This window comes from Neovison vison, chromosome 4, assembly GCF_020171115.1.
Source record: "Neovison vison isolate M4711 chromosome 4, ASM_NN_V1, whole genome shotgun sequence".
Classification (NCBI taxonomy): Eukaryota; Metazoa; Chordata; class Mammalia; order Carnivora; family Mustelidae; genus Neogale; species Neogale vison.
In genome coordinates this window covers 183,789,912-183,814,390 of record NC_058094.1, presented here as the reverse complement: position 1 = coordinate 183,814,390, position 24,479 = coordinate 183,789,912, and the positions used below count along the sequence as shown (strand labels likewise).

General features: G+C 42.0%; 1 protein-coding gene across 2 annotated transcripts in view; it reads right to left on the bottom strand.

Moving 5' to 3' along the window:
• The window catches only part of CREB5 (cAMP responsive element binding protein 5), a 401,460-nt gene that overhangs the window by 327,199 nt on the left and 49,782 nt on the right, over window positions 1-24,479 (bottom strand). For both annotated transcript variants that reach the window (XM_044246290.1, XM_044246292.1), the window contains exon 2: window positions 651-722. In XM_044246290.1, the coding sequence (XP_044102225.1) occupies window positions 651-704 (54 nt within the window). In that variant the 5' untranslated portion in view covers window positions 705-722. The remainder of the gene's footprint in view (window positions 1-650; window positions 723-24,479) is intronic.

Genomic DNA, 24,479 nt, shown 5'->3' with positions numbered 1-24,479 from the left:
AACGTTAATTGAGCATTTATTATGTGTGGTCCTTACACAAAATATGTGTAGTATCTCTTCTAATCCTCGCAATGATTCCACTTGATGGGAGCCTTTGGAGGTAAAGAGGTTTACTCTCTAGCACGGCATGCCAACTTCCCCTCTTAAAGTTTAGATAAATGGAAAAAGTGTGGGCTCTATAAAAGTTATAGGGGGCTTATTGTCCTCAAAGAGGAAAACAAAACAAAAAACAATTCAGCTCTAATGATGAGCTGTTTCACCAGTAATCCAGAGGCCCCGTATCAAGTGACTATTGTAAAAGCAGCATCCTCCCTCCCCTTTCTGAAATAACAGTCCTGAACATCTGGTGGGCAGGATGTGTCTGGCTGACTTCCAAGGGAAAAGTTAAGGATGGAAATGGCTAATGCTGATGTATTTCAGGGGCTGTGAGGGAAGCAGTTCAAACTATTCAAAGTAGAAAATAGTAATAATGAGGAGGAAGATGGTGATGATGATGGCAGCGGTGGTGGTGGTGATGGTAGAGGGGGTTCTCCCAGTATCTTAGTGAAGAAACAAAGCCTACATTAGACAAGATTGCCAAGTGAGAGCTGTTTCCCTGTCAAAAGGCAGCTACATCCCTGGCAGAACAGACCAAAGGATCCCACACTCACCTGAGAGCAGCCCGGGGCACTGCAGACGAATGGCCTCTCCTGCTCTAAATTCATCTTGGATTCCTCATAAATCTGTAGGGACAGGGGGAGAGGGAGGAAGGAAACAGAAATCCATGAATATCCCCTGCTTCTACCTAAGAAACCTGAGAAAGGCAATTGCTCGGAGCCCCTTTCTATGCCAATCCCCAAATTAGACAAGATAAACATGAACGCAAGCCTGGGTCTCGCCTTGCTGAAGTTCGCCAGGCTTTCTGCCGTCTGCGCTCCTATTGTTTGCCTGAGTGCAGATTTATTGTACTTTGAAGAAAAATGCCATGGGGCTGTTGCAGCAGAAATTCTGCCTCTGGAAAACCACCTGGACTGTGTTATTACCCGTAAGACTGCACCTGAGCAAGAAGATTCCAAAGCAAAGCTCACACCTGTCCTTTGGAGCTGGCTACTTAGAGAAGCAAGGGAGGGGACAATAAACAGGGTTAGCACCAGTGTGGTGACCAACCTGAGCAGCGGTCCAATAATTCAGCCATGATCACCCTGCCAGGCTTCAGATGTGGGGAGAAATCTTATGTTATAGTCTCTGTCCCATGTTACATTCCAGTGTGCTCCCTTCTTATGTAGGGAGTAGGTTCTAAGGTAAGTTTATTAGGCAAAAATTGAGCGTCATCAAAATTACCTTTACAAGTCTTCCCTAAAACTGACATAAGTACATACACACAGTTTCATGGTCACTAACCTACAGTAACATAAAACAATGCTTGTTGACAAAACAAAGGCGTTCATTATAGGAACATCCTCAAATGACTCCAGAGATGTTCACAGGTTTTTGTGGCTTTTTTACACAAAAAAATTTTTTAAACATCAGAAAATACTATGGAAATTTAAGTTTCACAATCGAAACCATTTTCTAAATCTTACTTTTTGCTAATTTTAGAGTTGAGTTTAAATAAGTTACATGGGCTGCTGATGGGATATGGCTCTATCAAGGGACTAAAAACTATTGCTTTATCTCTGAAGCACAGGAAGGATATTGCTTCCTTAAAATGATGTCTGTAGGTGATACCAAAGGAATCGCAAGTCACCTTTATCCTGGAAAGAGGGAACTCTGCTTCTACTCAAGAAATAGCTACCCTTCCTCCAAGGAAGCTTTATTGTCTTGCAAAAAGCCCCAATGCTATTCTGTTGGTCACTATACCCTTCCCCCAAACACTAACAGACTTTCTTTGGGGAATAGGTGCATGCTTTCACTTTCTGAAAGGCAGAGCAGAAAGACTTGCCTTAGATAACACTCCTAGTCAGATATTAAAGAACAAAACAAATTTACACACACAAACTCTTCTTCACGATGCCTCCTCATTATTCAATTTTTACTAAGTACTACCGTTTCCACTCTATGTCTGGAATGACAGCCCACTCACCCATCCCTACCAACACAGTAACTTAGCATAATTTTACAGCTTTCCTGGATCAGGCACACACTGTGTAAATTACTTTATTACATTTAGAATAAGCGAGAAACACTAATATCTTTAGAAGCTTCCCACTTGTCCTTGTCTGAGGAGAGTCATGAGTAATTAAAATAACTTCTCAAATCTCATTATTCATTTGATTTTGCCATCACTTATTACAGAGCATCTCTCCTCTCCCCTGTGAAGGCTGACTTACATCTAAGCCTCAAAATAAAGGGTTAGAAAGTGATTTTGATCCAAGATAGGAAAAAAAAACAAAACAAAACAGAGTACTTGGGTTATCCATTAATTAAATATGCTTTGTTTTTCTAGTAAATTTTTAAATGCTTTCCTGGAACATTTCTGTCTCTGTGACCATGATCTACTTAACTACTGCCTGATCATTTAACTGCTTTGGACCTCAAAGGCTTCTTTACAATAAGCCTATGAACATAATCTTCAGCTCCTTCATTTCTTTTTTTTTTTTTTTAATTAACATATAATGTATTATTTGTTTCAGGGTACAGGTCTGTGAATCATCAGTCTTACACAATTACAGCACATCCTCTCCCCAATGCCCATCACCCAGCCATCCTATCCTTCCCATCCCCCTCCCCTCCAGCAACCCTCAGGTTTTTTCCTGAGATTGAGTCTCTTATGGTTTGTTTCCCTCCTGATCCCATCTTGTTTCATTTTTTTCCCTCCCTATCCCCCACAACCCCCTATCTCTCAAAATTCCTCATAACAGAGAGATCATATGATAGTTGTCTTTCTTTGACTTATTTCACTTAGCATAAAATCACACTGGTTAGTTGGGAGGCCTGTAAGACATGCCCGAATTATGGAGAAAGGTCTTCATATTTAAGTGTGTGGTGTTAGGAGGTGGGGTGGGGGAGGTTCTGTGAGCAAGTATTACCAGTACTAACATTACCAGTACTAACATTAACTCTTCCCTATTAAAAAAGGTAATTTGCTATAAGGTGAGTCTTTCTCAGCTACCACATAAGAGTTTTAGTTGCTAAGGTAACAAAAGAATGACAACACTAGTAACTACTAACCAATATTAAGATTACCTGATAGTAAAACGGGAAAGTTCCATATAAATACATTTATGGCGCACAGCTAAAAGTAGTAATTAGTGATAATAGCTAGATTAGTGCCTAATGGAATTAGATTAGTGCCTAATTAATGGAAGTGGTCAAGATTGGAAGTGCCACTACTGAAGTTTAAAAGAGATTCATGAAAAATCCAAAGTGAGGAAAGAGCTCAGCCAAACCCTGCCAGGTAAGGGTGGAAAGAAAGCATTTTTCTACCATAATCACAACTCTACTCCAAACCCTGCTTCACCAAAATGCTGACTTTCCCCACAAATTCAAGCCTATAATGATAGGAGTTCAGCATTTCTGCTTGATATCGCCATTAGCTGCTTTATCTTAATTATTGGTTACCATGGGCTGTAACCAAGGTGTAATGTACACATGAGCCGCAGTGAATACCACCAAATTATTCTCAGTGTTGATGCCTGAAGAAAGAATAAGCTCCAGGCATGCAGATTTACTCTGCCTTACTGAGCCCTCAGAGTATGGATATTATATTTAGAGGAATATGACTAATCTGAGAAATATAGTCAGATTTCAAATAGTTTAGATTTCCGTCATCAATATATTCAGCTGGCGATCACTGTCATTTTACTATTGTATTTTTTTTTTTTTAAAGATTGCATTTATTTGACAGAGAGAGACACAGTGAGAGGGGAACACAAGCAGGGAGAAGCAGGCTTCCGCCAAGCAGGGAGCTCAGTCATAACCCGAGCTGAAGGCAAACACTTAACGACTGAGCCATCCAGGAGCCTCTACCTACTACTGTATTTTTTAAACATGAATGAATTGGTATCCATTTATTACACGCTACGGATGCCATGGACCAAATGCTTTGGCAACACAGCGCTGGAATAAAAGTCCTAAGGTAAAATGGCAGTTGCTAAAATAAAATGGGCTTAAGCGATTAATAAAGTCTGAGGTGAGTGGGTGTGTATATATAAGTGTGTGAACCTCAACTGCTTTATTTTGATGCACTGCGGTTCCCACATTTCGCCCTCTGCAAACAGCACGCCCTTGCTCATTCCTTGCCGCGTGGGTGTTTGTGATAGTTTTACTAAATGGTACCACTCTACCACACAGGTTTCATTACTTTTATCAACTAGTACGATCTGGTCTGATGTATTAGTGAAGGACCATTGGCCTATTTTTATGGCCTATTATTAAAGTTCTTTCCTAGCAAATAGTGTAATAACTATTCTCTCAACAGACTCCTCCGAAAGACCTGCAAATACTCTTACATCATCCATCAAGTGGGGCAAATCCCCCAGCCATGATTTTGGCCTTGTTGTTCCGCATTAAGACCTCAGAAGTCAGGCCTCATCCTCTGATTTCCCATTCTGTTGTTTTACCAGCTGGGACATTTTAATGGACCGAGTTTTGTTTGGCAATTGCCATACCCCAGGCTCCACTGCATCGAGCTGATGTGGTAGGCGTTCAATAAATATTTGTGGAATGGATAATGAATCCTGAATCATCATAATAAACCACCCCAAACAGCGTGCCTTTTCTCCACTCCTAAGGCAGTGGTTCTCAAGCTTTTTGGCCCAGAACCAAGTTTTCAGCAAGGCAAGAAGTTGTGCAGACCCCTTATTCCCCACATTCTCAGTTAGGATCAGAGAAGAAGTTTCACCAGAGTTTGTGGGGGAAAAAAAAAATGTTGAAATGGCTTTTGGTGAAAACAACGAGACGAGGCTAGTTTTCATTAAATGTCACGTGCAAATGTATTCGTTCATTATAAATTCAGTCTGTTAGTATTGCCATGGACAGTGAAGCCAGTAAAGTCCAGCCTGTTAGCCATGGACTGGCTCCTTGTGATCCCCACAGAGCACCCATTGAGAAATACTGAGTGACCCCATACATTTGGTTAGATACAGTCATAATTGTGGTAGACACTGTCTAATCATTTAGGAGTTTCTAAATAGTTCTATTTTTTTCTTCCTCTTCTCCAAAGTTCAGATTCAATGCTCACTTAGACCAAATGCCTATGAGTCTAATTTCCCTTCAAATTTTTGGAAAACAACACAAAACCCTAATAATAAAGCCTAATAGTGCATACAGTGAGTAGAGGTTTTTCCTAGTTGACAAGGAGATGACAGGCTTGATTTACAATTCAAACCCTCAACTGCCACTGGATTCCTTGGCCTTGAAATGAGCAAGAATCTCTTTCATTGTTCAGCGTTTGACCCCACAAATTCCTCCTGGTCTAAAATGGGAAATCTTCCACAATGGCTGATGCAATCCATTCAAATGCTTTGCCGGGCCTTTAGAGATATACTTGGAATTACCATTTCATGAAAGGCAAATATTGCAAAAAAACAAATGTTACGAAAAACTTGGAGAATCTGCACCAAATACCATAAATATGTATTTTAAACAAGGGCAACAACAGAGCTCAAAAGGAAAAGAACTCCATCATCTCGGTTTGTTGAAATCAGCCAGGAGTGCAGCTTCCCTGTCTACATCATAGGAAGCGGTTACTGATCCTTAGTTACCATCCAACTCCAATCTTTGATCTCCAATCTTAGAACGGCACAAATTTCTTTCAAAAACAGCAGATGGAGTTACACAGTGATGCAGGATTTGGAATATTAAGACACTAACACTGTTGTTTTCACCTGAAAATCCTTATGCACTTTTGTCAACACAGAAAGTTATGGAAACTTCAAAGCTACAAACTGAAGTTGTGCATATAAATGATCACTAATAATAATACTGATGCATCCCCATTAGCTATGCCGTTTTTAAGCTGATCATCAATGTATGATAGATCTGAAGGGGGCGGGGCTCAAATTTTAAGAATGATGTTAACTTCTGTCAGCATTTATTGGCCTACTATGAGTGTGGAAAGAGCCTTCTTGTCAGGACTCATGTGAAAGAGACCTCACTACCTTACTGAGGTTACGAGACTGCAGAAGGGGTTCTAGAGGGGAAAATAGGTTCTTCCTAAAGTGCCAAGGACAGCTTACAAACAGGAGCATCCTGAGTTAGTCACACTGTGTGGGAGTCCAGATCAGTCTTTTTTTTTTTTTTTTCTGAAAACAGAAGTTGCTTATTAACTAAATTAGTTAACTGCATAGCAAATTTGTACTTCGTGTTTCTGAGGGGGAAAAAAGCAAATATTTCTCTCAATGTATTGGCCAGAAAGACAAACAGCCTCACATGACAATAATAAATGCACCAAAGGCACGCTCTAAATTATTTTATTCTGAGAGGTCTGATTCTACTTTAACAGCAAAGAGGCAGGATGGTTTTCCCAATGCCTGCATAGCTCCTAGAAGGAAATTGTATATTCAGTTTGGGGGTAAGAACTTTCTTTCTTTGTGAGGGACATTGTTATCTTTCACTACCTTATTCACTCATCTGTAAAACAGGACCATTTCAGTAAAACCCTGTAAAATCAGACCATTCAAAGACCTATCGTTGGAAAAAGTAAGCCACGGAAGCTAACTGCAAAATGACACTAAAGTAAATCCTTTTATCTCAAATATACTTCTAGTTTTCTAACCTTAATATCGTAACTTCAAATAGAAAAATAAACACCCTTTAAGTCCAAGAAAATCAATTATTTTGTGTGTCTTTGTGTCTCTTTCCGCGCCTCTGTATCTCTCTTACCTTCTGTGTATATCTTTGTTCTCCAAAACTTTCTTTTTGTGCCTATTGCTCTGCGTCTCTATTTGTCTTGTTATATACATCTTTCGCTGTCTCTCTTTGTACGTCTGTCTCATATACACATGAGACACACACACACATTTTATCAGATGTGTTCTTACATAGCCTCACTGGTAAAAAGATCTAGTACGCTTGTTTCCTGTCTCAGTGTTATTCTTGAAGTGGGCTGCAGCTAGAATCTGAATTTCATTGGGCTATTATTATTTGCAGCTGTGTGACCTTTTTCACACCCACACCACCCCCCCACCCCGGGTTTTAAAGTGACATTTCAGCCCTCAAGCTTGAAACGCCTTGAATGCTGCAATTTTCAAACCAGATTTACACCGGGAACAAGAGTGACAGTGGGACCATACCTTCTACATGAAAATTTCAACAGAACTTGGCGAGACTTGTATGTGTTTCTGGGCGGTCTACAGCTAGAACTCTTCCCCGGAAGTCCTAAACTTGACACATACTGCCCCGGTTACATATTACCTTTCCATTCAAACCAGCAAATCACCACCCTTAAAAGACATTCACTATCCCCTGGTCCTCCCAAAGTTCAGATCTTACAACCTGAATCAGAAACTTCGTTAGGATTATTTCACACAACAGCATCACGCTACGCTAAGGGGTTGTCCAAAGTCCCCTTTGAACTAAGTCCACTGTTTCCAGGAGGAAGTTTTCCAAATAGCTTTTGTCTCTGGAAACTCACCCAGGCTTTACTTTCCGAAGGAGGCCCTACGAGGAGAGTGTTGGAGGCTCACGTCCTCTCATGTACTTCTGAAGAGGTTTGTGGTTTTATTTATGTGGCGCTTATACTGTGTATGAAAAAACATTCCAGTGGGATTGGGTTTTCATATGTTAGATTCCTCTTTCTTTTTTTTTTTTCCAAGTCTTCCATATGTTTCTTTGGGTATGAGGCCTCTTTTCACAGTTGCTGGCTAATTTCTACTTATGTTTTGCACAATCCTGTCTTACAGCTTTCCTATCTACGGGTTCAATAGTTCAGAATGTATTTGCTAAGCATCGGTGTTGGGCATTAGATGTGCAGAGCTGAATAAGACACTGCAGTGCTGGTGTCTATCCCTGAGAGTGGGAGTTTAGGTCCTATTCCTCTTCTTGCTCCCATGAAGCAGAGCTTTTGCACGTGTGTGATTTTTTTCTCATGTTTTGTTGTTGTTGTTGTTGTTTTTCCTTTTTTTGGCTTTTTGTTTGTTTGTTTGTTTTTGCAGGACAAACTTCATCTCAAAAAAAAAAAAAGTTATTTGGCATGGGTGTGGTTAACAAAACACTAGGATAGAGAGTCTCAGGAAATATTAAATGTAACCAAATCACTTGATTTGTTTCTGAGGACAACCTCGGAAGACATGCTGAAGGCAGCAAACTCCTCCTGTTTACCTGCTCCCACTATGAATACATGAATACACTAAAAGGAAAAAAGTTAAATTGGAATGCGAGGTGATCTAGGGTTTAGTTGACATTGTCATCTTTACCTTTCCAGAAAGTCTGCCACTGCAATTTAAAACACTTGCCCCCTGAAATCCTGAAAGGAAAAACTCTAACAGCAAAGAGATTAAATGCAAAACTAGATCTCTTTCTCTTTTTTCTATGAATCAAAAGCGGCTTGCCTGTAGAAAATCAGGAAAAAGTCAGCAGTATAGATTTTTCTGCTCCTTTCTTGCTCGACTATAGTAAAATCTGCCTTTTTGAAATTAGAACACATCCCAAATAATTCTGCTCTGCCTCAGGGTAGATTTTAAGACATTCTGGGTACATTGGTTTTTAAACTTTTTATAAACAATGAATATTTTTAAACAGCCTAGAAAATCACAAATTTCTAGTTGGTTTTCTTTGTTTACATTCAGGTGATTTTTATGGGGTAGAACAGTTTCCTTTGTATCTCTGTTCTATATAAGTATCCTTGCATCTCCAAGCAATACTATAGGGTTAGTCCACCTGAGGTATGAGCTGAAGTAATACTTGAAACCTTGAGCTTCCCTCTTGTGCATGAATCTGAACTACAAAATGTGAAACTGTATATAAACACAGTGGTGGTCACGCCGGACCTCTCTACATTCTGCAGGGCCTGGCAAGAGGCTATTTCATCATAAAATTACGACTACTGACCTACTATTAAAAGACATTTGTGAATGACCATATGGAACGAGATACTTTTGCCCTTGACTCCAACAGAAAGCTGGGCGTTCCCCCGGTCGGCAGTTGTGCTCGGAGCCCGCCGTATCTCACAGTGTCATATACAAGTTCAAAATATGCTCAGAGACTTGCTTCAGATTCCTAACACACTGTATTTCAAATGTCAAGCCTGTAAACATTTGACAGTACTAGCAGGTCACTTAAAGGCCATGTGAAGGCAAAACCCTAATGTCAGCTGACGGTGCTGCCATCACTCTAACGGGGGTGCCTTTCTGAATACTAGCAAAAGGCACTAGCAAATTCCTTTTGAATACTAGCAAAAGGTTTTCATCTGTGTTCCCAGAGAAGGCATCTTTTCTTTGCATGGTCTGGTAAGGGGATGCAGAAATATATGAGGCCAGTTGTTAGTTGCCACCATTCCTAGGGGTCCCCACTGGCGTTTAACGGGTGGAGGGCAGGGCTCGGAGATATTCTGCAATGTGCAGATCTTATAGCACAGTGCAGCACTCAAGTCTCCCGACCCTACACTGACGGTGCAGGCTCTGCAAGAGTAACAATATTATGAGCACCACGGCCCCCTGGCCCATGCCACCCCCAGTCCACAGATAAAAAGGAGATAAGAGAATAGTGAGGAGTGAACGATAAAAACAAACCCAGCACACACTAGAAGAAATGAGCACAAGGGACTAAATGCATATCCACCTCTCTATACTTTCCAAAGAGCTCCTAAGAACTCAAACACAGTTACGCTTACGATGGGGCGAAATCCGATGCCAACGAAAACGTTATGAATATTCAAAAAAGTGTGTGAAATTCTCATTCCCTCTCTGAGAGAAGCAGGGGTGGGGACTGTTGCTGAAGTTTGAACGAAGCATAAGCATACCCTTTCAGGTTCAATCCACAGAGCAGTCAGATGAGTAAGCTGGTAGAAGGAAAAAAAAAAAAAAAAGCCTAGGTTTTTGGTTTTGTGTTTTTTTTTTTTTTTCGTTTTTTTTTTTTTTTTTAATAAAGTACCTGGTTTGGCTCCCTACAGTCCCCACTCTCCAGTTAACTTGCCACACCGTTTTAAGCAGTGTTGACTCAACAGAAGCAAAATAAAGCATTAGCCCAAGGTGGAAAAAGTGCTCTTGCTCAGATGCATTTTCACGCCTGATAATTGCCTGTTGATTTTATATTATTGCTGAGGATAGTCCTATCCAAAAGAGCATGTTTTTCTTTTCTTTTTAAAATTTAAGGACAGAACACCACAAGCTTCTAGATTCCATTTTCACGTTGCTGGTACCATCAGCATCAGCTCACAGCACACTTATTAGGGAACACTAGCCTCCTAACCAACTTCCTATTAAGAAAATGAATTAATAAGCCTAATACACACACACACACTTAATTTTTTTTTCTCTTGGCCTATTTTCTTACTGAGGAGTTGGGGTGTGTGTGTTTATATGTATATATTCATAAACACATTACAGAGATGATTTCATCCCCATAAACTGCTTCAACCCTCAAAACCGATGCCTCGTCCCTAATGTCATCCAGAGGAGAAGACTGAGCTCGCAAGGGGCAGAATAAAAAAATCCGAGTCCGCCTCTCAGCACAAAGGCCACCACAGTTAAGGATCATTAAATTTGTATTTTAGAAGTACAGAAATAAGCTGTATTTTTTAAGGATCACTAAATCGTTTCCATGGGCTAGAAAAGTCCTTAATGCCTTTCTCAACTTCCTATTAAACAAAAGAGTCACTCACTAAAGCCTACAAATCCACTAAAACTCCCTGGAAAAAGGACATGGAAAGAAAAGGCCTTTTCCTTGAACCACCACCCACGAGAGGTTACGCTGTACCAGACTCCCAATTCATCAAAAGGTCCGAGCCATTCACAAACAAACGCAGGGGCCAACTTCTTCTTTCCCCCAGGGCTCGGCCCCCAGACAACAGCACCATTTTTCAGTCAACACTCCAAATCAGCACAGAAAGGGAATGCCCCGCTCTCCAAAACTGAGGGCCCCTCCCGAAGCATGAATGTGGTCTCTTTGCTCAGGAGGTGTAGGTCAGGCCCTGGGAAATACCCTGAACCTGACTCTTCCAAGAGAAAAAGTAAAAGGGGGAAAGGGTGCAGGCAGCACCCAGAGGAGATGTGGAGGGCGGCGGATCAGACATTTGCACTGAAAGCCTGGGGAAAGGGGAAAGGGAAGAGGCAAGTCCCCAAATCCACACGGGTAAACTACAGTGGCTCAGGAAGGAATCCAGGGTTTTTTGTTTTTTTTTTTAAGATTTTATTTATTTATTTGACAGACAGAGATCAGGGATCTTCACAAAGCATTGTTCACAGGCTGCTTCAGGGAAAGTGGCCTGTGGACGGTGATTGATTACCTGTCACAAAGAGCTTGTTCAAAAGTGATTCAACCTTGGCATGCACTGGGGATCAGAATCCGAGGACACTGGTCTCCTTCATTCATTCTTTCCTCGCACAGCTGCTGAGAACCTACCACGCTTGGAGCCCCAAGCGAGGAGCATCAGGGCTCCACCAAAATAACCTGTCCGCTGAGCCCCGACCACCCAATAAGAAGGTGAGACCTGCCCAGAAGTCTACAGAGGAAGGTAGAATTCGAGGCCAAAAAGTCGTTTTATCAAAGGTCAATGAGAGTCCTGAGGCCGTGAGAGTGCAAGGCTATTTCATTAATTACATCAAACACCGTATCATCTCCTTTCACAGCTAAATATTTCTCACAATAGAATGCCAATTAAACATGCGTGTACATTACACACACACACCATGGAGTGATCTCTTAACTAGGAATAAGATTTCTTATTTTTTTTTTTAAACTTAGCTTTCTTTTGCTTTTAGTTTTGATGAGTAACATTGTATTATTTGTGGTAAACCTAATAACGTGTCTAGGGGACCAGATTTCTCATCAGAAAGTTGATCATGAAATCTCAGTTCTGTTGCTCACCAGCTGTGCGATCTCGGGCAGCTTAGTGCATGGTACAAGGCCGGCACTCCAACCCTGAGCCACGGAGCCGGCCAAGTTATTTCTCGTTATTCTGAATATCGGACTGATATCTGAACATTATTTTCTCACTAAAAAAAGAGATTATAGATAGTATCAGCATGATCTGCCTCACAGGGACACTGGGAGGATCCAAAGGATGATATCTGGGGAAGCAGCTGGTAAACTGTAAAGCGCTGTATAATAAAAACAGTTACTGTTTTTATCACACAGTCACCTTGTAGGAAGCTCGTGGAGCTGCTTTGGTGCAAAGTTACACTGGCACTTGACAGCATGCGTAAAGAGATTAAAGATTCTGAAGGGTGTTGAAGGTGATGATTAAAGGCAGCCTGACCTTCTACAATTCTCTGATAATCTAGCAATTATCAAGCAAAACATTACCTATGAGCCTTTTACAGGAAGTCTCCCAGGTAGAATTATTTTCTTTGTCTTCTAACTGGAGACAAAGTTAGAGATGCTGAGAAATGCTTTGGAGTCGGTCTGTGCTCAAACCCTAGCTCTGCAACATACCAGCTGACCCATGAGCTTGGGCAATGGGTCACTTGACTCTGGGATAAATTTGGGTATTGCCGGCGGAGCAAATCACCGGACACCCTGCCCTGGGCTTGGCGGAGCCAGAGCCAGAGCCAGACTGCATATGAATTTGTTTATCTCCCCGGAACATTGCTCCTGAACACAGAAATGCAGGTAAAGGACTTTGCTGGGCAAGTCCACCCCTTCATCTGTGCCTGGTAATGCTGTTCTTGCAGTCCAGACTCCATTCACCTGAAGGCAGGAAAGAGTGGAGTTTGGAAGGCGCCCAGGGTAAGCCAGGAAACTCAGCACCTCCTTGTCAGTAGGTGCTTATAGGCTGAGCTGGAGTCTTTAGAAATAAGACCAGGAGGGATGATGGTGGTATCGTCTCCTCTCCACTTGGACTATCAAAAAAGAAACTGAATCTTCTTTTTGTTATTTAATTTTCTCTTGCAGATCACATCTTTCTTTTTTTTTTTTATCACCTTACTGCTTATTCCTAGTCCCTCTCTTCCTTACTTTCTCTCTCTTCTCTCCTTTTCCTTCCCCAATTACCCCATGTATCATTTAATAGAAGTACTTTGACTAAGGCATAGGCTGTGCAAGTGAGCTGTGGAAAAAAATATCTGGTCATTTCATCCAGTTGGAAACGTGCGCACATGATATCTCAGTAACAGCAACATTTCTTATCCTTGGGATGCTGGAGAGTCCAATATGAACAATCTGAGACCTCTATCCCTGAAAGCAGGTAGTCGCCTCCCAATGTGGAAAGGTCTATATGTGTAGAAACACTAACAAATTTTGAGTTGTTTAATGCTTGGGAACAGTCAAATTTTTATTTAATGAAAACTCTCTCCTGTGTACCACTACATACAATGGGTCAGGCATTTTTTATTTTTTTGGGGGGGCAGGCATTTTTAATCTCAAAAAAGCATTTTCCATTGAGGTTGAAAGAAAGCCTTGATTAGATACAGCTTTGCTTTATCTTTTCCACTGAGTACTTCTGTAGGAAACATGGCTGGATAAAATAGGCGTCAGGATGGCAAAATTCCCAGTTATTTCCCAAACCCTCAGTTTTCCCATCCACCTTTGCATGCCTACATTCTGGTCTTTCCTAAGTGAAGGCATTATTTAAATAGTGACATCAAGCTAATGTTTGTAAGATGCCTCAAAGACCGTGAACACATGTTGAAAGTAATAGTATCATCATTATTTCTTTATCTGTCCTCTACTGTTTCCAAAGAAACAGAAACAGCCACTTACACACACACACACTCCCCCGGACACCCAAGTTAACCAAAGTCTCCCTTCTTCCCGTAAACTGCCAATCAGCCAGTCACCAGGCAAACAGCTCAAGCACCAGGCAAGGAAAACATGTTATTTTTCCGGGCATGCCTTAACTTCACTGCCTGCAAAACACAGCCCCACGGGGCACATCCCACACATCACAGGATTCAGGCTCTCCTCTCTCACTGGAAACCAAGAGTTACCCATCAACGCCTGCGGACACTGAGGTCAGGATTTGCCGGCATGCGCCCCGAAGTCCAAGCTCATTGATTCTCTAGCTTTCCTACCCAAACCGGTACTCACAGCCAAGCCATCTCTGCAAGGCCTCTCCTGCTAATAACGTACCAAAGAAAGCTCAGAGAGGAGTAGCATAAGCGGGGAAGCTCTTCAGAGAGGCTTAACCCCTAGCCACAGCCAGCCAGCGCGGACTTTACAGAACGAAAGAATTTGCTCAATGTCAGCGCGAGGCAATGAGTCAACCTGGATGTCTACGTGTCCCTGAAACAGGCGGTTCAGTGAGCAAAGGCAGGGAAAGGAAAGAAAAACAAACGGCAAAAGCCAGCTCCAGATAGCCCTTTAAAAATGAGGCTGTTGGGAGCCAAATCCCACAGTACACACAAACTACTTAAAAAGCACACCCCAAAGCAATTGTCAGGAATCTTCAGGCTACCCTGCCACGGGCCAGGGTCATGGACTGAAAGGTGAAAATGAGACACTCCCAAGAACATCTGGTCTACTAAACCAGCACTGGGCCCTTCTAGACAATGGACAGCGGCCTCTGTCTTCCCTCATCAGATGACCCCAGATTCCTGTCCCTGGTCTGGCTGCTTCACGCAGACCACGGAGCACAAGCCTCGTCCTCCCAAGCCCAGGGCAGGGGTTAGGGTTTTAAGGCAGCTGCAAGAGCCACTCTCCTTCCTTATTTCCCCTGTCTTCCTACAGGAGACTGGTCAGTCTTCCAGCAAATGCCTCTGGAGGACCTCGTTAGGTGTGGGGTGGGGGTGGGGGGGAGTGGGAACGGAGCCAGATGAGGTCCCTCTGCTCACAGAGCAAACGAAAGCAAAAACCACAAGCACACAAATCAAATAAGTGAACAAGCAAAACAGCTGCACATTTGGGAAGTCCGCTGAAAGAGACCTAGAGAGCAATCTGATACAGAAAGGTGGACAGAGAAAGCTTTCTAGGAGGTACACTCAGGTTTGTCTCTCAGAGCAGACCACCTGGGTGCTGAAGAATGTCACAAAACAGCCTGAGGAGAGAAGCCGAGCGGAGTTCCAGGTAGAGGGGACCGCAAAAGCAAAGAGCTTGGTGAGTCTGAGGGACTGGAAGAAGGCTCGTGACGCTGCAGGGTGACTGGTGAGGGACAGGGGGACCCAGAGTCACTGACAAGCAGACGGGCCTCAAATCAGCCAAGGGTAGGATTTATAAGATTTCTTCGAAGAGTTAAAGAAAACTGCTGAAGAATTCCAGGCTGTGGAGAGAGGGACGCTACATAGTTAACTTTTCTGCTCCTCAATCCTCACCTGAAACATGAGGACCCTAATAACTTACTTTGGGGCTGTGGCAGGGGTTAAAGGCATCCCAGGACAAGACACAGGCCAAAACAGTGTAGATGCTCAGCTTCTCATTACCTAAACAGCACAGCCTTGCTCCTGCATCAAGGAAGACTAGACTCCCCACCCCCAGGTAAGAAGATTGTCCGAGGAGGGAGAGGTAGATAGAACACACGAAAAAATAAAGAGCCCACCTTGGGATTAATTCTTTCAGTCACCATTTTAGTCACAGCCTGAGATCACACCGCCTGGTTTCAAACCATGGCTCTGTGACCTTGAGGAAGTAACTTAACTTCTCTGTGCGTGTTTCCTCACCTGTATGTGGAGATATTACCTACATCATAGGCTTGTTTTAAAGATTTATATGTTGGGATGCCTGGGTGGCTCAGTTGGTTAAGCGGTTGCCTTCAGCTCAGGTCATGATCCCAGCGTCCTGGGATCGAGTCCCACATCGGGTTCCTTGCTCGGCAGGGAGCTTGCTTCTCCCTCTGCCTCTGCCTGCCACTCTGTCTGCCTGTGCTCGCTCTCTCTGACAAATAAATAAAAATCTTTAAAAAAAAAAATCTTTAAAGATTTATATGTAGATACAACATAAATATATAATCATTCATTATCCTATATGGAATATAGAATAATTTCTGGTATCTGGTATCTACTAATAAACATTATTAGCTGTAATTATAATAATAATAATTACTTTTTTTTCTATCAGAAGGGATTCTGATTTGTCTTTTTAAAAAATTTTTTAAAAGATTTTATTTATTTATTCGACAGAGAGAGAGACAACAAGAGAGGGAACACAAGCAAGGGCAGAGCAAGAGGGAGAAGCAAGCTTCCTGCTGAGCAGGGAGCCCCACACAGGGCTCGATCCCAGGACCCAGGGATCCTGACCTGAGCCAAAGGCAGATGGTTAATGACTGAGCCACCCAGGTACCCCTTTAATTTTTTTTTTTTTATTTTGATTTGTCTTTCAAAAAAGACATTGAGGCCTTTTCAGTCCCATACAGCCAAATTTAGGACGATCTCAACTACTTTATTTACTTTTTCACTTTGACTACTAAATACCATTGGTTAAAAGAACATTTTCACTGGCATGGAGAAAGTGCATCAAATAAAATTTTTATCTCTCAGTAGATTAGATTTATTTTATGGGTTCAGTTTTTACAGAGCTGAGTAATTATTTTAAATGTAAAAACTCGGTTTATCCATTGAAAGTTGGTCAAGAAACTATGGCAATTGACAAATCATGTTTTATCTCAAGCTGTGAATTTATTCATAAAGGATACCTTGAAGGATAGATGGTAAAAAATTAACAGATTAACAGTGATTGCATTTGGCAATAAGGTTTATACATTTCTTGTATTATTTTAAATGATTATTTATTTTTGAGAAAGAGGGTGAGCACGGGGGAGGAGGAAAAAGGGCAGAGAGAGAGGAAAGAGAGAATCTCAAGCAGACTTTGCAATGAGAGAATCTCAAGCAGACTTTGCAATGAGCGCAAATCTCAAGCAGACTTTGCAATGAGCCCCAACAGGGCTCCATCTCACCACCCTGAGGTCACGATCTGAGCAGAAATCAAGAGTCGGCCACCTATCCAACTGAGTTACTCAGGTGCCTCCATGTTTTGTATTTCTCTGTATATTTTCTATCATGAACGTCAGTTGTGAACAAAATAAATCAAAAACTCAGTGAAAGGGGCACCTGGGTGTCTCAGTTGGTGCAGCATCTGCTTTCGCCTCAAGCTGGGCTCCCTGCTCAGCAGGAAGTCTGCTCCTCCCTCTGCTCCTCCCCCTGTTCATGCTCCCTCTCCCTCTCTCTCTAATAAATAAATAAAATCTTCAAAAACAAAAACAAAAAATCAGTGTAAGATAATATATCCGAAAGCCTGCGAGGATGGCAGAGATACTGTCAAAAGTCCACGAGCCTGCCTTGCCCTTTGCAGCTACCTGTTTCACTGTGGGCAAATTTCTTCCTCCTCTCTGCATTTTAGTTTCCTCGTTTATGAAATGGACAAAGCAGTCCTTTTTATTCAGGGTTGTGGTAAAGATTGAATGAGGTATATGGTGAAGATTCGGTAAATCACAACTAATGGCACAATGTAGACTTTAAGAGTAGCTGGGTTCAGATCTTGGATCCTTCATTGATTAGCTGTGTGGCCTTAGGTAAGTCCCTTAACCTCTCTGTGCCTCAGTTTCTTCATACTATACAATAATGGCACTTGGCTCATAAGGGTATAAGAGTCTATGAGGATTAAAGGAGTTAACATATGTAAACAATTCAGAACGGCGCCTGGCACGTGGTAACTGCTGTGGTAACTGCCAGTTCTTATTACTATTATGAAATCTGAATCTAAAACTTCTGAAAAGCATATGGTTACACAATCATGTAAATATGGTTTATTTTATGGTGACAAAAATAACAAGCAAGAATAGCTTGTATTTTAGTATCACTCGTTGGCAGAGACACTAATTTTTATTCATGTATGAACTTGTTATGTTTATGTGTCCAAAAAAATCAAGGTCCTAATTTCTTATTTGTTTCTATCTATTCATACACAAGCTATAATTTCAGGACTACTCAGCACACGCTTAATTGCCTGAGCTAATTTCTCCAATGAGCATTTTCTTTGCCATCGTTCTGTCTTTATACTGTTCCTCCAGTGCAGAAGAGCACTCAGTAAGTCTGCATGCATACTGGTTAGAGTGTATAATCACAGAGTATGGCAATCTTTATTGGAAGCCTGTCTCGCCTAGAACCATGCTAAGCACTGGACAGACCTAGATGAAAAAGAAGCAGTCCCCAGACAATAACGCAGTGGCCAGAGTTCAGAGTAACACAGCACTGAGTCTGGTCTTCCCCCGTCCTTCTATTCTTTACCACTAATAGCTCTGTGTTCTTGAACACACTGGTAATTCCTCTGAACTTCAGTTCCTTCACCTGCAAAATAAGCAATAAGTAATAATAACTATCGTATATGTTTGTTGTGACGATTAAATGAGAGAGGCTGCCTATAAATCACTTAGCCCATGGTAAATTCTCAACAAAGTGAACTATTGCTATATGGTCTCAAAGGGGACAGACACAAGCTGGTAACCACCTGTCTATGTGAAAGTGAAATCAAGCTTCAAGGAAGACTCTGAGAGCACAGAAAAGGCAGTGATTCAATTTACCTGCAGGAGTCAGAGTTTAGGAAAATGGATTCAAGCTAGTATTCTTAGCACCTTCTGTTCCCCACTCTGGAGTCTGTCCAACCCACTGCCCATGATCCTCGGTTGAGCAGATATGCTACTGTCTCAGAGTCCTGACTCTATGTCTCTAGACCCAGACCTGATCACAGCTGACTCAGCCTTCACTGAATGAGATGGTCATAGTTATCTTTTCTGATGCTGGAGTCTATTCAACAACACCCCAAAGATCTCATCATCCCGATCCAGCAGGAGGACCTGCAGTAATCGTGAACTTACCCTCTGAGCCACTGGGCGTACCCTTTAAGATGCCCAGCAGCATTAGCAGACAGGCACTGGCCCAGGCCTCTAGAGCATAACTGAGTCCAGAAATGGGCTTCCAATCCCAAAAATGAGCCCAGCACCTCGTACCCATCATTTGCCTGCCATCGCCATTTGGGGCCTCATTTCAATTCTGTAAGAAAGCTTTCCTAATCTGCAACTCATGACTTCTGTTCAGGGCACCAGGCTCTGTTCCCAGGCTCTGGATCTGGAGCTACTCTCTGCCACAGCTTCTTGAATTCCAACCCTTGAATTAAAGTGCCCCTCTCACAAGCACTGAATGACCCTCTAAGGCCACTGACCCATCTTCATTTGTGTACATTGTCTACAAACTCCCTCTTCACAGGGAACTAAACCCATCTCCCTGTAACTTGCAGCCAGGGTGTTCATTCCCATCCTGGGGGCCATCGGGACAAAGTGACAGAGCTTCGCCTATCTGCAGGCCGCACAGAACTGCTCACCACACCCCACTCCTGTTGAACAGACCAAACACCTCCAGGTCATTTCTGCTGCTTCTCGTGGGCCACTCTCTTTCCTAAGATGCCAACTTGATACGGGCGTCAGGATGATGATGGCTTTTCCATGTCACCCATCCTAAGGGACGTTTGCATTTGCACAACAGTTTCAACAGAGTAGCCCCCAAGAAGAAAGCCATGAGGGGAAACTCTGACAGACAGGCAGGCTGATGGGAGCTCCAGGGACTTCTACATACCTCATATCACCCCCACAAGAGCAACTTGTCGTCTGTCTACAGAAGGAAAGGAAAGAACTGCAAGCATTACCGGGAGCAGTAACTCCTCCATTTTCATAAATCTTCAGTGTCAGCATGATCTCATGAACAGGTGCCATCTTCTGATATCCCTACTGCCAGAGTTATGCCCAAGAATGCACAGCAAACAGTAAATACAACTTCTCAGAACCAAGTCTGGGACACATTAGATCTTTTTTCCTTTCTACATGTATAAGAGGACAGGGGAAAAAAAGAAAGGGTAGAATAAAAAGTTGCGTTTATGTGTAGTGCCCTTGTCCTGTGGTTCCAAGGACTGGAGTTAGTCTGTATAATGCCACAGCCTGTCCTGATGACCCTCCCTCACTGAGAGGACAATTCTCCTGGATGGTATTCCTCTGCCCCTCCAGATCTACTCTCCCGGGCATGTGTTAGGAGGCTGCCTCCAGATTCCCTGGGCTGGAGGGTGGAAGAGGGGAGAAATCAGGTGTCTATTGCCTATACCGCCTCTTGGTTGGGGTTTGGTGGTGGTGTCTCCACATGGGGCGGGCAACCACCTCTCGAGTGGGTTCTTGCCCTTGGCCCCCTGGGAATTGTTCCCTGCTGTGGCTAGACACTAGTTGGCCTACCCACAAGCTCTAAAAGTAGCTACTTTGTTGCATTTTCTTTCCTTATCCCTTGGAGGGCGCCATCTGCAGGGACCCAGACTGATACAGTGGTCTCAGTTTGAAAAAACCTTTCATCATGTTCCTATGCCTAGATTTTTGACCTAGGGCTTCAGGATTCTCTAGGGAGTCAATGGCCAGATAGATGGCATTCGGAATATGGATGTTCCTGGACAAGAAATGTCAGACCATTTAGGACATATTTAGAATGAGGTGAAGAACTTGTTTGCAAATGTTTCCTCATTAAGAGACTTTGGCCTTAAGATATGGGAAAGCTAAAGCCAGAATAAGCCAGGGAAGGCAGCAGAGATTTACTGCTGTTTATTTAGTTCTCATCACAACCCTATCAAAAAGGTATTTTATGACCCCTAGTTTACCAATGAGAAAACCTGAGGAAAACAGCCTTCCCAAGGACCCAGCTAGAAAAAGGGGAGCCAGGAACCAAACACACATCTTGCCAATCCCACTGCCTGCTGTCTTCCACACCCTGGCCGCTTTTTTCTTTCAGATTGAAAGGGTCCCAAAATAATCAGTGAAAATTCCCTAACAGTCCACGATAGATCTGACTTCATCTTGAGAAACATGATTGTTCTCAATTTTCATTCTCAAATTTCTCAAGCTAAAGACTTCGTGCGTTTTTGTTTTTGTTTTCCCTTCAGTCATCTATTTAAAATAAAACTGATCAGGGAATCACTAGATGGAATTTATTAGGAAGACCACAAAAGAAACATAAGAACCTATTGATTTTACTAACGCTTGTTACAGATGAAGGTGCCATGATGCCCTTCAGGTCTGTTTTTATTTCGTTTCTTCAACTTGCCCGAGTCTGGTTTCTCAGTTGTCCTTATTGTGACTGTTCCTGCCCCAGTGAGGTGCTGCAGGTTCTGTGAAATCATCACCTTTACAGCTGTGCTTGCTCATGCAGGGGGAAGAGAAACACAGTCTCTCCGCTTCCTTTTTAAAACCTGACAGTCACACTTTCTCCACTTCAAAGCCACACCATATGACCTCAGCAGGCTGACATAAATGGACACTCATGCAAGAGATTATTCATTCAGTGGCTTTTTCCAAATGGGGAGAAAAAGAGCTGTTTGTTAACCTTTGTGGAGTTTAACAGTTTACAAAGCCATTTTCCATACATTAATTTAACTTGGTTCTTGGAACGATTTATGAGATGGATGTACTTTTTTTTCTCATTTCTGCAGATGACGAATCTGAGACTTCAAGAGGGAAAGTAATATGTCTGAGGTCACACCACTTGTGAAAAGCAGAGCTAGGACTTGAATTCGGGCCCCCTACTCCTAAACACTAAGATATTCTTAGAACAGAGCAGAGCGACCAATTTCCCAGTGCTTTGGGATGTTTCTACACCTGGGGGAATTAATCTAAGTGCCAGTGAGTCCTAAAAATACACCAATGACACAATACGCAAGTATTGCTCTAGAAGGCCCTAGGCTCTGGGTGTTTCCAAAGATGGGGAGTAAGTTGTCCTCTCACTGTGGAGCCTGAAGAAACAGCATCAAGTACCTTTGCAGAACATTCTGCCCTGGATCCAGCTGCAAAACCTTCTGTGCGATATCCCCCATCCAATGAAAGAATTAAAGAACACCTAAATATATAGAAATTAAAGAACACCTAAATATATAGAAATGCATAGAAATTCCAAGTTCATGAATTGCAAGGATTAATGTTATTAAAAGACCACACTACCAGAGTTGATCTTTAGATTCAATACAATTCCAACCATAATCCCAGATGCCTTTTTTGCAGAAACTGACAAGCTGATCCTAAAATTCATTTGGAAATGCAAGGCTCCCAGAATAGCCAAAACAATCTTTTAGAAAGAGAACTCAGTTGGAAGAATCATATGCCCCACTTTCAAAACTTGCCACAAAGCAGTAGTAAATAAGATACACAGATCAATGTAATAGAGTTAAGAGTCAGAAATAAACTTTTCCATCTATGGTCCATTGTCTTCAAGAAAAATTCCAGGACCTTCCAATGTACAAAAAAATAGCCTTTGTGGGCGCCTGGGTGGCTCAGTGGTTAAGCCACTTAAGTGGTTAAGTGGTTAAGTGCCTTCGGCTTGGGTCATGATCTCAGGATTCTGGGATCAAGGCCTGCATCTACCTCTCTGCACAGCAGGGAGCCTGCTTCCCCCTTTTTCTCTGCCTGCCTCTCTGCCTACTTGTGATCTCTCTCTCTGTCAAATAAATAAATAAAATATTTTTAAAAAATTAGTCTTTTCAACAAATAATGCTTAGACAGCTGGACATCCACATGCAAAAGAATGAAGTTGAACCTCTGCCTCACACCATATATAAAAATTAACTCAAGGGGTGCCTGGGTGGCTTAGTTGGTTAAGCGACTGTCTTCAGCTCAGGTCATGATCCTGGAGTCCAGGGATCGAGTCCTACATCAGGCTCCCTGCTTGGCGGGGAGTCTGCTTTTCCCTCCAACCTTTCCCCTTCTCATGCTCTCTCCTCATTCTCTCTCTCTCAAATAAATAAATCAAATCTTTTTTTAAAAATTTTAACTCAAAATGGATCATAGAACTAAATATAAGAGTTAAAACTTTTAAAAAAATATTAAGACTATAAAACTCTTAGAAGAAAACATACATATAAATCTTTGCGATGTTGGATTTGGCAATAGATTTTTTTAGATATGAAACCAAAAGTAGAGCAACAAAAGAGAAATAAATTGGACTCATCAAAATTTAAAACTTTTGTCCTTCTAGGGGCGCCTGGGTGGCTCAGTGGGTTAAAGCCTCTGCTTTCGGCTCAGGTCATGGTCCCGGGTCCTGGGATCGAGCCCCACATCGGGCTCTCTGCTCAGCAGGGAGCCTGCTTCCCTTCCTCTCTCTCTGCCTGCCTCTCTGCCTACTTGTGATCTCTGTCTGTCAAATAAATTTAAAAAATAAAAAAAATAAAAAAAAAACTTTTGTCCTTCTAGGGACATCATCAAGAAAGTGAGAAGACCATGACACAATGGGAGAAAACATTTACAAATCATATCTTCAACAAAAATCTAGTATCCAGAACAAAGAACTCTTACAACCCAATAATGAAAATAAAAAAGTAACTTGATCAGAAAGATGACAAATGTTCTGAATACACATTTCTCTAAAGAAGATATCCAGATGGCCAAAACACACATGAAAAATCTTCAGTATTATTTGTTACTAGGGATATCTGAATCAAAAGCACAGTGAGATATCACATCACACCTACTAGAATGGCTAAAACCAAAAGACACACAGGTGTTGGTAAGGTGGAGAAATTACAGCCTCTCGAACACTGCTGGTGGGAAATGTAAAATGAAGCGACCCCTCTGAATAACAGGTTGGCTGTGCCTAAAATGTTAAACACAGAGTTACCAAATGATCCATCAATTCCATTCCTAGGTCTACACCCAAGAGAAATGAAAACATGCGTCCACACAAAAACCCGTACACCCATACATGAATGTTCATAGCAGCATTATTCATAGTTGCCAAAAAGTGGAAACAATGCAAATGCCTACCAGCTGATGAGTAAATAAGCCACATGTACTATATCCTTATGTTGAAATATTATCTGGCCATGAAAAAGAAAGACATACCCAAAAATGCTACAGTGTAGTTTAATCTTAAAAACATTATAATAAGTAAAAGAACAAAGACGCAAAAGCCCATGTATTATATGATTCCATTTACATGAAATATCCAGAGTAGGCAAATCCATGGAGATAGAAAGTAGAGAATATGGTGGCCAGGGGCTGGGGTGAAGGGAGAATGTAGTGACTGCTATTGGATACGGGGTCTCTTCTGGAGGTGATGAAAATGTACAAAAATTAGATAGTGGTAATGGTTGTGCAATTGTGCGAATATACTAGAAAAAATTCTGAATTGTACACTTCAAAAACTGTACACTAAATGTATGTGAATTATATCACAATAAAGCTTATTACATATTCTTTAAGTCTACAAGTGGGTTCACTACATTTTATGCCAGTTTTTCAGCTCAGAAAATGGCAGTGGATTTACTAGTTAAGCTTTCTAAGGCCCATGCCTTCTGAAACAAAATCAGGACACATTCTAACATGAGAGGTATTTGCTTTTATATTTATTTAAATGAAAAGCTCTACATATTCAAGCACAGTGAGCCATTTTATAAATCTGTTGGGAATATGTTACGGTGACACAGAACTGGAGCAGTCACAGAAAATCCTAGACATAGGGGCT